Source organism: Salvelinus fontinalis, chromosome 28, assembly GCF_029448725.1.
Source record: "Salvelinus fontinalis isolate EN_2023a chromosome 28, ASM2944872v1, whole genome shotgun sequence".
Taxonomy (NCBI): Eukaryota; Metazoa; Chordata; class Actinopteri; order Salmoniformes; family Salmonidae; genus Salvelinus; species Salvelinus fontinalis.
Genome location: NC_074692.1, coordinates 3,697,569 through 3,710,741, shown reverse-complemented (window position 1 = coordinate 3,710,741; position 13,173 = coordinate 3,697,569). Strand labels below are relative to the sequence as shown.

Here is a 13,173-nt window from a genome sequence, read left to right as displayed (position 1 = left end):
GTAGACCCTATTAATACTGTCACTTCACACTGGGTGTTCCCTTAATGTGGTTGAATGAATCTAAACAAAGACAACTGTGGGGGTATGCTTGTGTCCTCACAAGGATAGTAAATCAAGGAAGATTCGAACAAGTGGGGACTTTTCACCCGTCGTCACAAGGAAAAAGGCTATTTTGGGCTTAGGGTTAAGGCTGAGGGTCAGGTTTAGGATTAGGGTTTGTGGTTAGGGTTAGGGGTTAGGGAAAATAGGATTTAATTTGGTCTCCACAATGATAGTAAAACAAATGTGTGTGTGTGTGTGTATGTGTGTGTGTGTGTGTGTGTGTGTGTGTGTGTGTGTGTGTGTGTGGGTGTGGGTGTGGGTGTGGGTGTGGCAGTATAAAGTCTTTATTATTGCCATCTTTGTCACAGCTTCCCATCTTGGCTATGTGTGAAAGGAGTGGGTAGATCCAACCCTTGTTTATGTTTAATGTATTAGAACACACACACACGCACACACAGACACAGGGGTTGGACTCTCAGCGTGTGGTATCTGCTGCCATGTGTGTATCAGCAGTTGACTAAGCACTGCTTATAAGCTTTAAAACGCAACGCTTGTAGTTAATCAATGCATCCGTCAAGAGAATACAAATAATTTAACACACACTCCAAATGCTGCAAGCATGCAACACTTAAAACCTGTCAGACAGCCGTGAGTCCTGGTCAAACATCTACAGTAAGCCCTAGTAAAAAAAGCTCATGAAAGCTTTTCTTGCCCATTTAATTAAAGAGGATGCATCTCTAAAATTAGCCCAGGGTTCTTTCTTTACGACACAGAGTCTGATGATTTCTCCTCCTTTCCCCACTCTCCTTCCTCTCCCTCCCTCCTTCCTTCCACAGATGATGTTCTACCTCCAGGACAGCGATGACGTGTACGGCCTGTTCCGCTTCCATCCGGAGGAGAACCAGAACATCCAAAGTCAGCCCGATGGACGCTTCCTGTCCCTTAGCTTTCTGCGGGAGGGGGGCACCCTGGGGGAGGTATCCCTAGCGCTCACTGCCCTCTACATCCCCGCGGGGCCCGTGGACCCCGGGCTGGCCCGGGACGGGGTGCTGAACGGCAGCCGCTCTACTACCGTGCTGTTCTCTCAGGGCCAGGATCTGACCAGACTCACCCTGCCCGTCCGCAATGACGCCTTCCTGCAGAACGGAGCCCACTTCCTCATCCAGGTGGGGCCAGAGGTCTCGGACGGCAACACTTTTGGGTCAAATAATGACCCAGTCATAGAAGCACTGTCACAGGGAGTGGGGACACACAATTCATACAAGGTTTCAAATACAGTAGATAAGAAGATCCGTTTATTTAAATGAGTGTGAAGACCTTAAATGAACGTAGCTCACCTGTGCTACTGTATGCAAATGTTTTTAGAAAGTGGTCAGCGGCTCCAGCTTAGGAAAATGTTGGTTGGTTCTTAGTTTTGTCAAGCTTGTCCAGATACATGGTCCCTCATTTGCATGTGTGAGTGACTTGGACCTGAGAACTGTGCTCTGGCCTGTTGCCATGGGATCTGTCCAAGCATCCAAACAAACAGCCCTCATCAGGCAGCGCTTGAAAACAAACACAAAATGGAAGTACCTCCTTCACATTCAATGGGTCCCAAACTGCTCCCTCACACACACACACACACACACACACACGCGCACACATGCAAAAGCACACACACACAAAGCCCAAAGAAGAAGCTGAGAGGTCTTTGGAGAAAGTCATTCATAGTGTAGTGAGAGTGTGAAGCTAAGAGAGCGGTTTATTTGGAATCATGGAGGGGTAAAGAGGTACAGTACTGCACAATAGAACACGAATGCCTGAGAGAAAACTGCAACATTGCATTACCGCTTAACATTCTGTTCCTTCCCTGATGAACTAATAACTCCACAATACCTGAATGAAACCCACACCTGTACTTATACAGTATACTGCCCATGTGAGAGTCATGTATTTCTTTTCTTTTTTTTAAAGACATTTTTCCATTTGGATAACACAACAAAAATGTGGCCTACTGGTATGAAAGACGAGTCATGTATTGGAAGATGGCTATAGGGGGATTTGTGCTTAGTCATCATTGCTGTCTCTCTTTCAGCTGGATAGTGTGGACCTGGTCAGCATCAGCCCTCCCATCCCGTCTGTGAGTCCTCGCTTCGGAGGGGCGCTCAACCTCACCCTCACAGTCACCCCCGACATCGCCAACGGGGAGATCGGCTTCACCAGTAACACCACGGTGGTGGTGTATGAGCCTGAGGACACCAACGCTAGCACGGTACAGCGCTAATCCTCTGTCTGCGTCTGTGGCACACATGTTAGCATGGCACGCTATTACGCTAACCATCTCTCTTTATCAATGACACACACGTTAGCATAGTACGCTAACCCTCTGTATGCTCAATGGCACACCTGTGTAGTGTACCGTGACTCTGGAATGATCTGGCTCGAGATACTGTATGCGTGGGGATGTTACTTTGATGTTACAATGATGACTTTACCGTAATGAAATGTTTTTCAAGTCGTAATTACTGCAGTTGAATGATCACTACAGTATGTTTGAACAGCAATTTGCAGGTCTTGTTTCATGTAACGTAGCTTCAGTGCTTATAATGGATAGGCTTCTAATCCTACGAGTCAGTTTGTTCCTAATGTCTCGTATGATTGCAGATGGTTGAGGGATAGGATATTCTTCCTCCTCCCACAGGTGACCCTCAGCCTGCGGCGGGACGGGACAGACGGCAAGGCCGTGGTGTTCTGGAGCCTTCGACCAATCGGAGACAACCAGGCTGACATCACCACTGACGACCTGGAAACCCTGAGCGGCTCAGTGGTGTTCCTGACGGGACAGAGTGACGCCGTCATCAACGTCACCGTCATGGCTGATGATATCCCCGAGGTCAACGAGACCCTATCCCTCACTCTGGACAGGTACTGGACAGCAACTCCGGGGAGCTTTTGGTTGACCAACAGATTCTCATTCTGTTAGTCAGTAGCAATGTAAATAAGTGCCTGTGTCTGATTATGCTCTGTTGAGGTACCACACGCCGTTGGCATATGTCCTGGGATTTGAATCAGTAGCGTACTGTCCACTTGTTCATTTACTTAACAACAATGCCTGGCTGTGCTTAAAATGATTAAAGCAATGAAATAGTATTTTTTTTAAATAATTGCTAATATGAGCAGTGAGACTAGGGTGTCACAAGGAAAGCCTATCCCTTAGCCCTGTTTCTACCCCTACTCCAATTCCTGCCTGTCATCTGTTACCGATGACCTGTGACGGGAACATTGGCTCTCCCTCCCTCCCTCCCCTCCTGCAGGGTGGAGACTCCGCGCTTTGTAGTGTACTTCGGGTAAGTGGCGAGTGGAGTGAGCCTGGACTCTTTGTGTGCTTTAAATCACGACTTTGTCTAGGGGGAAAAGGGACCACTTTAGGATTTATTGGGCCTTCGGTTTGATGGGAAAGGGGTGTTGTTGGGGTGGTTTTGTGGGGGTGTGCGTTGGGAAGAAAGGAGCGTGGGTGTGGGGAGTAAGGAGGGATCTTCTTTGTGTTGCACCTAATTTGAACCATTCTTTATGCCCTCCTGTAAAGACATCAGTGTTTGTATGCATGATGCGAGTTGGACTCAAGTGTTTGTTTGGTATGCTTTGCTCTGTCCAGCCCCTGCTTTTCATTTACCCTTTATGTGGCCACACTCGCACACATGTACACACACACACACACACACACACACACACACACACACACACACACACACACACACACACACACACACGCACACACACACACCCTGCTCATCAGGGGCCAGGCTGACAGAACACACAGCCCCCCCCCCCCTGCTGTGAGAGAGAGAGACTCAGGGGGCCACTGAGTGACACGGTTAATCAGAGCAGCTCAAACAACGGGCCTCTGGTCAATACTGAACATGAGACAATACAAGGAATTTACTCATTCACTGTTTTTAAATGAAGGGTAAGTTAGCTTTGAAGTGCATCTCCTTGTTGTTTTACAAGCAATACACGCTGGCTGTTTTAAAATTCCCCCACAACCCACATTCCCACTGAGATGAAGGCCTGTGAGTTCCTTTTTGGTCTAGCCGCTGAGTTCCCCTCTGTGTTGCAGGGTTAACGTTGAGAACCAGATCCTGAAGCCTGGCTTCACCAGTCGAGAGATTGTCATTGTGGAGAACGACGACCCAGGTGGAGTCTTTGAGTTCTCCCCCTTCTCCAGAGGACCCTGGTATATCAACGTACGTCTGGCACACAGCCAGGCCTCATGACTGTTGATGCTCATCTGTTTCATCTACTGTGATGCATGTTGAATAGCATCTTGACCAACCAGGTCATTTTCGCAAACTACCAAGTGTTCTCAATTGATTACCTACATCAATAACAGCAACACCTCTGACCCCTAGTTTGTCCTGGTTTGCCCTGTGACCTTTTCTTCATAGGAAGGTGAGGCGGTGGAGCTGCGTGTCATCAGGGCCCAGGGGCAGTTGCTCAAACAGCTGGTGCGGTATGTCCTCATGCCCTCGGGCAACGCCGAGTTCTACGGCGCCACGGGCATCCTGGAGTTTAAGCCCGGGGAGAGGGAGGTGCTGGTGGCACTGGTGGCAAGGCCTGACGAGGTCCCTGAGGTACAGCTACACTACTGTCTGTCCCCCCTTTATGGCATCATGTATGTATGGCTTGGACACTCCCTCCTGACTGTGAGGGTGTCGCTGGTCCTACTGTTTCCAGTTTTCAATGCCTTTGAAGTTCAAAATCAGTTTGCTGGTTTTGATCGTTTACATGTGTTTGCCTGTAGAACACGGTGCACAAATTACAGTGTGACAGTTCTGTTAAAGTGCCCGTGTGTATGTGTCTGTGTGTAGCTGGATGAGATGTTCTCGATGGTACTCAGCAGCTACAGCACTCCACCCAGTCGCCTTGGCAACCACCGAGAGGTCAACATCACGGTGCGGAAGAATGACGACCCCTTCGGGGTCATAGAGTTCGGCCGGTCTGGAGTGGCAGAGGCCATCAACGAGAGCAAAGGCTCCGAGTCTCACTCAGGTACAATGGCGCAGTGGAGGAACAGTGTCTAAAAACTAGACAGTACTTTAAGACAATACAGTATAAAGAAAGTAAAATAACAGGAAAACATTTGTGATCATATTTTAAGTCATTTTAATTCTGTAGAAGATGAGATTCAGTAGAGAGATTATACAGAAACGAATAGGATTGAGTGTATTATATTGTAAATATTGTGTTCTGTTGTGGGTCACCTTGGCAGTGGCCTATCCTGTGGTGAGGAACAGGGGTCACTTCGGGAAGGTGTCTGTGTCCTGGGTCCTAGAGCCCCACATGTCTGCTGACGTCAGCCCCATACAGGGATACGTTGTGTTTGCTGAGGGGGAGTATGTGAAAAACCTCACCCTCTTCTCTCTACCTGATGAGGTAAAGCCATCTCTCAAACGCTACAGTATTTGACCTTTGCTCCTTTACATCATGTGTATAAATATCTATGTCAATAAAATGTCATGGTTTGTATGGTATCTGCTATCTTTTCTACACAATACTTCATCTTTGCCTGACAATATCTTGTTTCCGACATAAGCTCCCGGAGGACACAGAGCATTTCACCATCACACTACTAAACGTGACAGGGGGAGCAAGACTTGGGAACATACTCAACGCAAGCTTGCAGATTAACAAGAACGATGACCCGATTTACTTTGCAGGTAAAGATATCTTTGATTTGCTCCCTAACGCTTTATGTAAAGCATTGGGCGTTTTTTCAAGCGCCGCTGTGTGTTAGCAGACATCGAGTGGCCATATCAAGTGACCTTGTGTTTATGTCACGTGGCGTGGGGGTTAGGTCAGTCGACGTAGGACAACGTAATACTCTGTCTCTCTGTCCTCCAGAGCCTGTGGTTGTCAGGCTTCAGGAGGGGGGTGTGGCCAACTTCACTGTTTTGAGGGCTGGTCCGGCTGACTTTGTTGCCACGGTGATGTATCGAGTGGACTACGGCGGGACGTCACTGGGTGACTTGGCCCCGCTGAGTAACGACACCGTGCTCGTGTTCGGTGTGGGAGAATGGTCGAAGAACATCTCTGTAGCTGTGGAGGAGGACGACACACCTGAGACTGACGAACCCTTCTACGTCATCCTCTACAACACTACAGGTGTGTAAGGCTGCCACGTTTTCTACGTATTCAAACGAACGAGATACTTCTCCTGACCTCGTGACCTGAACAGGAAAAACTCTGAGCTCTAGTTTTAAACAATGGCTAGGTTCCAGAATGGTTCCTGGTTAGGTCACGTGGTCAGGAAAAACTCCTGGCCTTACTCACATTGTGTAGTATGGAAGGTTGTCCAATCGAAGTCCTGCTCTCAGTACAATAGCATAAAGAGATATTGGTCAAGTCATTTTAGAGACAGCTGTCGTACGAAACAACCAGCCTCGTTACGTTGACTGTTTTCCTCGTTTACTAGCTGTATCTCCAGTCTCTTTGACAGCTGTTTCTGTACATTGGTGAGCAACTGAGTTGATTAGCATTGACACTGGTGACCCTGAAAAGCCCTCCTAATCCCGGTATTGTGTGACACAAACAGGGATGAAAGCGGGTGGGCCTGTGGGGGAACTTAATTACCGAACTCAGACTCACTCCGCAGGCTTCAGCACAAAGCCCGCCAGCCCAGTCCACTACTCCACTCCGCTGCCTGGCCTGGCTGTATGTGCATGGACTACTTGGAGTGAAAATAAGGGTTAACCCACTCTGCTCCTCTGCAAGCCTTAGTTAACGAGAGAGGGCTCTTATACTATTTTTCGTGGCGGACATCTGCATATAGAACCCTGACCCGCTCTGCTGGGTTGCCGTGGTTACTGTGTGCTATGGTAATGAGACCCGTCTCCTTTTTGTTATGATATTTAGCATGACAATACTATGTGGGTATTATAAAGCAAGCTCGTCTGTTTGTCTCTCTCTCTCTGTGTCTCCTGTAAAAGCACAAGCACATGCTGTGTTTTATTTAAACCAAGCAAGATGTTAAGTTCAAACAAGAACATTTTACTGACTTGAAGGACATTTCATGTTTCTCTCTTGTTCAGTCATTTGTTATTTAATAACAACCGAGGGACATAGAGTTTTAACCGGCATCGTAAATATGCTCAGTGACCACATGCTTAGGAAGCATGTAAAACTGCTGGACTTGAAACGCAGCATGTGTGTGTGTGTTTGTGGCGACAGGTGACGCTGTTGTGTATGGTGCGGACACAGCGACAGTGGTGATCGAGGCCAATGATGAGGCCAACGGAATATTCTCCCTGGAATCCACAGAGAGGTCTGTAGAAGAGGGCAAGACCAACAACTTCTAGTAAGGACCAACTCTAGCCTTAATACACCATACACCTTTCCCGCATGCTTACCCAGCCTCTGGAATAGATTAGCAGCTCTTAATAAACTTATTGAGTTGAATATCCTACCATCTGTTGTCATAATTTAATCCAGTGTGGGACAATTCAGGACCTCGGGGGCCGTAATGTCTGTTGGCACTCTTCTCCCTGGCACTTCGTTGGTCCACTAATGTCATTGGTTGCTAAGGAAGTGCTCACATTTGATTTTCAGCTCTTAATCACTTCCTGTTATGAAGGAAAACACAGGAACCAGCATATATTCACGCCTCTAAGGACCTGAGTTGTATGCTTGCGGGTTCTTCCTCAGTCCCACATACAGTCCCTTTGTCTCCTAGTGCTATCAGGGCCAGGGGCCACTTTGGCAACGTGACGGTGTTCTGGCGTCTTTATGCCAATGACACAGCCCTGGAGCCTGGTCAGGAGTTCACCAACACCTCGGGCTCCATCACCTTCACCACAGGGGAGGAGAGCAAGCCCATCGTCCTGGAGGCCATCTCAGACAAACTCCCCGAGTTCAACGAGTTCTACGTCCTCAGGCTCATCCGCATCTCAGGTAAGGGGAAGCGTGAGTGTGAGGCAGATATGCACCAGGTGAGGGATGTGGGACTGACCTACTGAACTAGTAGTACTCCTGTAGTAAGTAACAGACTCACTCACACACAACGCGCACACACAAGCTCACATACACGCTGACGCCGTACTCACACATACACTGACACGCACGCATACGCCCATACTCACAAACGCACACAAACGCACACAGCCAAACGCTGCAGTCCCATGTATATAGAGACAGTAGACACTGGACCGTCTTTCACACTGTGTATTCATATACTCTATTCTTCATATAGCTCATTCTAATATATCTACTACTGTACATTTCATTTTTGTTATATTGTCTATAAACACTGAGTTTACAAAACATTACGGACACATCCATGACATAGAGTGACCAGGTGAATTCAGGTGAAAGCTATGATCTCTTATTGATGTCACTGGTTAAATCCACTTTAATCAGTGTAGATGAAGGGGAGGAGACAGCTTAAAGAAGGATTTTTATGTCTTGAGACAATCGAGACATGGATTGTGTATGTGTGCCCTTCAGAAGTTGAATGGGCGAGACAAAAAATGTAATTGCCTTTGAACGGTTATGGTAGTCGGTGCCAGCTGCAATGCTGCAGTTTGCTGTGTATTTATCAAGAATTGTCCACCATCCAAATTACATCCAGCCAAGTTGACACAACTGTGGGAAGCCTTGGAGTCAACATGGGCCAGAATCCCCATGGAAGGGGGGGGGGGGGGGGGGGAATGGAAAGTATCCTTAATGTTTTGTACACTCAGTGTACACCGCCTGAGTGTTAGAATAAGGCTATGAAGTAACAAAATGTGGAAAAAGTCAAGGGGTCTGAATACTTTCCGAAGGCACTCTATCTTACTGGTTTGTATACGCATAGATTGCATTTGGATTACTGATACAATAGTTGTTAACTGGATTCGTCCGGACATGAATGATTTCTTGTTTTTAAGTTTTTGATTATTATGTGTGTACTTGTTTGACATTTTTAGCTAGTAACATAAGCATTTCACTGCACCCGCTATAACATCTGCTAAACTTGGATCTAATTTGATTTGATTTAGTATGTTCTTGACTAGAACATCAACATATGAGCCTTAAAGCTACCTATGTTCTCTCAGTTGAAGTGGGGTGTTATGGGTTATTCCTAAAGTACTCTGTGTCACGTTACAAATGTTGTTGATACCAAGCATTGACCATTTTCTGTCCGGTGATATTCCATAGGTGGTTACCCCGGAGAGGGCGGCCGATTGGCTAATACATCCCTCAACGCCTCTGTCCTGATCCCCTTTAACGATGACCCTTTTGGAGTGTTCGCCATCGCCGTCGACAACCTGGACCAGGAAGTGGCTGAGGACATCCTGTCAGAAGAGGACATGTCGGATGTCACTTCCTTCACCATCCTGCGGCAGCAGGGCACCTTCGGGGAAGTGCGGGTTGCCTGGGAGATTGTATCTGTCCGTTTCCCTCTCGGCCTCCCTCCCATGCAGGACCTCCTCCTCAGCGCCTCCTTCCCAAAGGAGGTGGAGCTCAGGCCCCACTCCAGGAGGCACCATTCAGGCACCGACGCCTGGTTCTTCTCGGGCCTTCAGGGTGCCTACGGCACTATCAGCCCAGAGGAAGGGCCTGGCAGTCTTGCTAACTTCACTTTCTCAGCCTGGCTGGTTTCCAGGCCGGACACCAACGGCTTCATCGTGTCCAAGGGCAACAGGAACGGGACGCTGTACTATGGGGTGAAAGTCCAGACCAACGAGTCCCATGTGAGTGTGATGCTGTACTACACAGCCTTGGGAGCCAACAGCACGCTGGTGGCCCGGGCCACGGCAGAGAGGTTTGTGGAGGACAACGTGTGGCTCCATGTGCTGATCACGGTGGATGATGGGATTATTGAGTTCTTCCTTAATGGCAACCTTATGCCCAGAGGGATTAAGAGTCTCAAAGGAGAGGCCATCACTGACGGTGAGTCCCAATCATTTCATTATCTCTTGAAGCTGGAATCCTTAGTTGCCACTGTATATCTATTTTAGGACTTAGAAATGAATGATACAGTCTTCCAGACTGAATGGGTTTGTATCTTACAAATGCCTCGTGAGTTTATTTCAACAGTCATACCCCGATCAGAACCGAAAATACAAGCTTGTTTTACTGCCAGTGTTTGTAAACAATGTAAATGTAAACAATCACTGTATAGCCTCGAAACATGGTTAAAACTATCATTTTGATATCATGGACGGTCAGTCCTTGCATCCCTAGCTCTGTCTTTGAAGTTAAGAGTGGTTATATTTCTCCAGGCCTATACCTCAGCTTTTTTACCAAAACACAGACGGGGTGACTCCTTTGTTATTGTTTCAATTAAAGTCCTCCTCCAGTCTCCTTATAACCTCATTTAACATCTGATTTACTTAACAAAATGCACATCTTAATAGGTGCAGGTACAGCATGTCATGATATGGCACAAGTGGGTGGGGGGGAGGGGCTTTCCACTTTTGTTCTTTTGCTCATCTATTATTCTAAAAGCATGGGGGGATGATGATGACATCACATTTGACCATCAAACCAACTCCTTGAGTGCCATACTCCTTGAAGTTTGCAGTTGTGTTTGCAGTTGTGTAAAAACATATATACAGTATATATATTGTACTGCTTAAAAAAGCAATACAACTGGCCTTCTTTAGACTAGTAGAGTATCTGGAGCATCAGCATTTGTGGGTTCGCCTTCAAGACTTTTGGAAAGTAATTCCTCACGAAGCTGGTTGAGAGAATGCCAAGTGTGTGTGCTGTCATCAAGGCAAAGGGTGGCTACTTTGAAGGATCTCAAATATAAAATACATTTTGATTCGTTTAACACTTTTTTTGGTTACTACATGATTCCATATGTGTTCATTGTTATTCTACAATGTAGAAAATAGTACAAAATCAAGAAAAGCCCTTGAATTAGTAGGTGTGTCCTAACTTTTGACTGGTACTGTGTATATATATATATTTTGCTCAAAACATACCCTTTACCATGTGTGTACTGTATTTATATTTGGGATATCATTTTCAACAGGAAACATTCAAAATCGCTGGAGGACGTCTTTAAGGATTCTAGCTTTAAAGGCAAAAGTCATAATACTTACAATTGCGTTATTGTATAATTTACACTTTCCGACTACAGTGACTTCAATGAAGTCTAGCCTCTCTGAGCCTGTTCCCGTGAGGTGTCTCACTCTCAGCAGACAGAGGCTTCCCCAACAATCTGACGTCACCGGTGGTCCGGGAGTGACCACTGTGGGACCCTGCTCCTCTCCTCACTCTTGTGGCCCACATCTGGTCAGGGAGGGTCTATTTAAAACCATGCATTCCACCCATCCCCTCTCCCTTTGTTCAGACGTACAGAGATTCTGCAATGCTTGAGCGAGCGCTTAGCCGCCGCACTGGTGGACATTGTTACAGGCAGAAGAAAGCCGACGGCGGTTTTCTCCCCCCCTCAGTAACTGAAGACATAACGGGGCTATCTGTGTTGATAGATCGTCTCTGGTTAACTTCAATCAAAGGGATACAAATGCGAACGTCAGACACGTCCGACCTTGTCAACTCAACCGGTGTTTTATTGCTGTGTCTGATGGCTTTGTCAGGGGTTACCGTCGCAAGTTTTCTCAATTGGTCCAGTGTTCTGCTGGGTACTGGTCAAGCCCTCGGTAAGGTTGGTCATCATAGGGAATGACCTCTGAACTAGTTCATGGTTTAATAATTGGCACTGGAGCGATAGGCCTATTGATGATGCGCTGTACCCACTTTTTTCCACAGAGTTAGAGATGAAGACAGATTTGGCTTTGGAATACATTGCTCTACACCTTTTAAGTCAGCATGGTAGCATGAAACCATTCTGGAATGGATACGCTGTTCAGTACCTGCTTGTCAGCTTCTCTGTATACAAAAAGCCTCGCTTTTTTTGACAGCAGCATGACCACCCACTGTTTGATGTTTCTCTGAGTGTATTCTGCCTCCTGTGTTTGTGTTGCAGGTTCAGCTCCGGTGCGGATCGGCTCGGACCCCTACGGAGAGCAGCGCTACACGGGCCTCCTGCAGGACCTGCGTCTCTACCACAGCAGACTGAACCGCTCGGAGATCCACGAGGTCCACGCGCAGCCCGCCAAGATGGACCTGAGGAACATCTCCGGCTACCTGCAGTACTGGCAGGGCGAGAGGCAGAAGGCCTTTGTGGTGGAGGTGCGGGACGACAAGGAGGAGGAAGGGGAGGAGCTGTTCTACCTGCAGCTGGTGGCGGCCCATGGGGGGGCGCGCCTCCCCCTCCCCCGCCCCACCGCCACCCTGCGGGTGATGAAGAGCGACAACGCCAACGGCTTCTTTGGCTTCACCGGCGCCTGCATACCAGACGTAAGACCCGCACACACTCACGAGCACGCACACACGCACGCACGCACATGCACGCTCTCACGCGAAAGCACTCGCACACACGCACACTGTATATGATTTACAGTATAAATGAGACGCCATTGACACGATTGAGATGAAATGTACAGACCATGTTTACCAACTCTGGCGGTCCCTGAGTTTGACAGACACATCAGCAACAGTGATGTGAAACACAGAGTAGAATGGAGACCACACAAGCACATTATCCACACATTCTGTAACTGGCTTTGATCCAGCATGTCTCCTGAGAGTATGGATATTTTGTTACCTAGAAAGACATGTAATCGAAGGCAGTTGTTAGTGAGTGCATATCCTTCTGCATATTTAACCAGTGTTTACAGCTGGGTGAAAGTGTGCTCTCTGCCCTTTAGGGAGATTGCATACAGGTGTCTAATGGCTCCTCTCAGGTAGAGCGACAGATGGCAGAGCAGCTAAGGGCATTCCTATGGAACTAGAGTCCCGGTAGCACAATAGGTGGTAGACCAGGGGATGGCATTCCATCAGAACTAGGGTCCCTCTTAACGCTGCAAGGGGACAAAGGGACTCAGAGGCATGCGGGGCTATCGGGTGGACTCTCTGCAAATCACATCTTGACTGTGCAGGAATTATTAGAGGAGGGCTGTCCATAAAAGTATTTCTCAAACCCAAATGTTCATTTTTGGAATGAGTGGTTGTCAGTCTTGAATTGGTAACGAACTACCGTATCTTGCAGTGGAAAACATGAAAATGTCCAACATGATTATCTTTCTGTTTTTAATTCCAAGT

At 47.5% G+C, this 13,173-nt stretch overlaps 1 protein-coding gene across 2 annotated transcripts in view; it reads left to right on the top strand.

Moving 5' to 3' along the window:
* Positions 1-13,173, top strand: part of adgrv1 (adhesion G protein-coupled receptor V1) — a 197,971-nt gene that overhangs the window by 48,566 nt on the left and 136,232 nt on the right. For both annotated transcript variants that reach the window (XM_055886148.1, XM_055886147.1), the window contains exons 9-21: positions 879-1,208; positions 2,117-2,293; positions 2,723-2,946; positions 4,139-4,265; positions 4,467-4,652; positions 4,890-5,070; positions 5,291-5,454; positions 5,615-5,738; positions 5,923-6,183; positions 7,249-7,375; positions 7,751-7,968; positions 9,214-9,948; positions 11,996-12,369. In XM_055886148.1, coding sequence (XP_055742123.1) covers positions 879-1,208; positions 2,117-2,293; positions 2,723-2,946; positions 4,139-4,265; positions 4,467-4,652; positions 4,890-5,070; positions 5,291-5,454; positions 5,615-5,738; positions 5,923-6,183; positions 7,249-7,375; positions 7,751-7,968; positions 9,214-9,948; positions 11,996-12,369 — 3,228 coding nt within the window. The remainder of the gene's footprint in view (positions 1-878; positions 1,209-2,116; positions 2,294-2,722; positions 2,947-4,138; positions 4,266-4,466; positions 4,653-4,889; positions 5,071-5,290; positions 5,455-5,614; positions 5,739-5,922; positions 6,184-7,248; positions 7,376-7,750; positions 7,969-9,213; positions 9,949-11,995; positions 12,370-13,173) is intronic.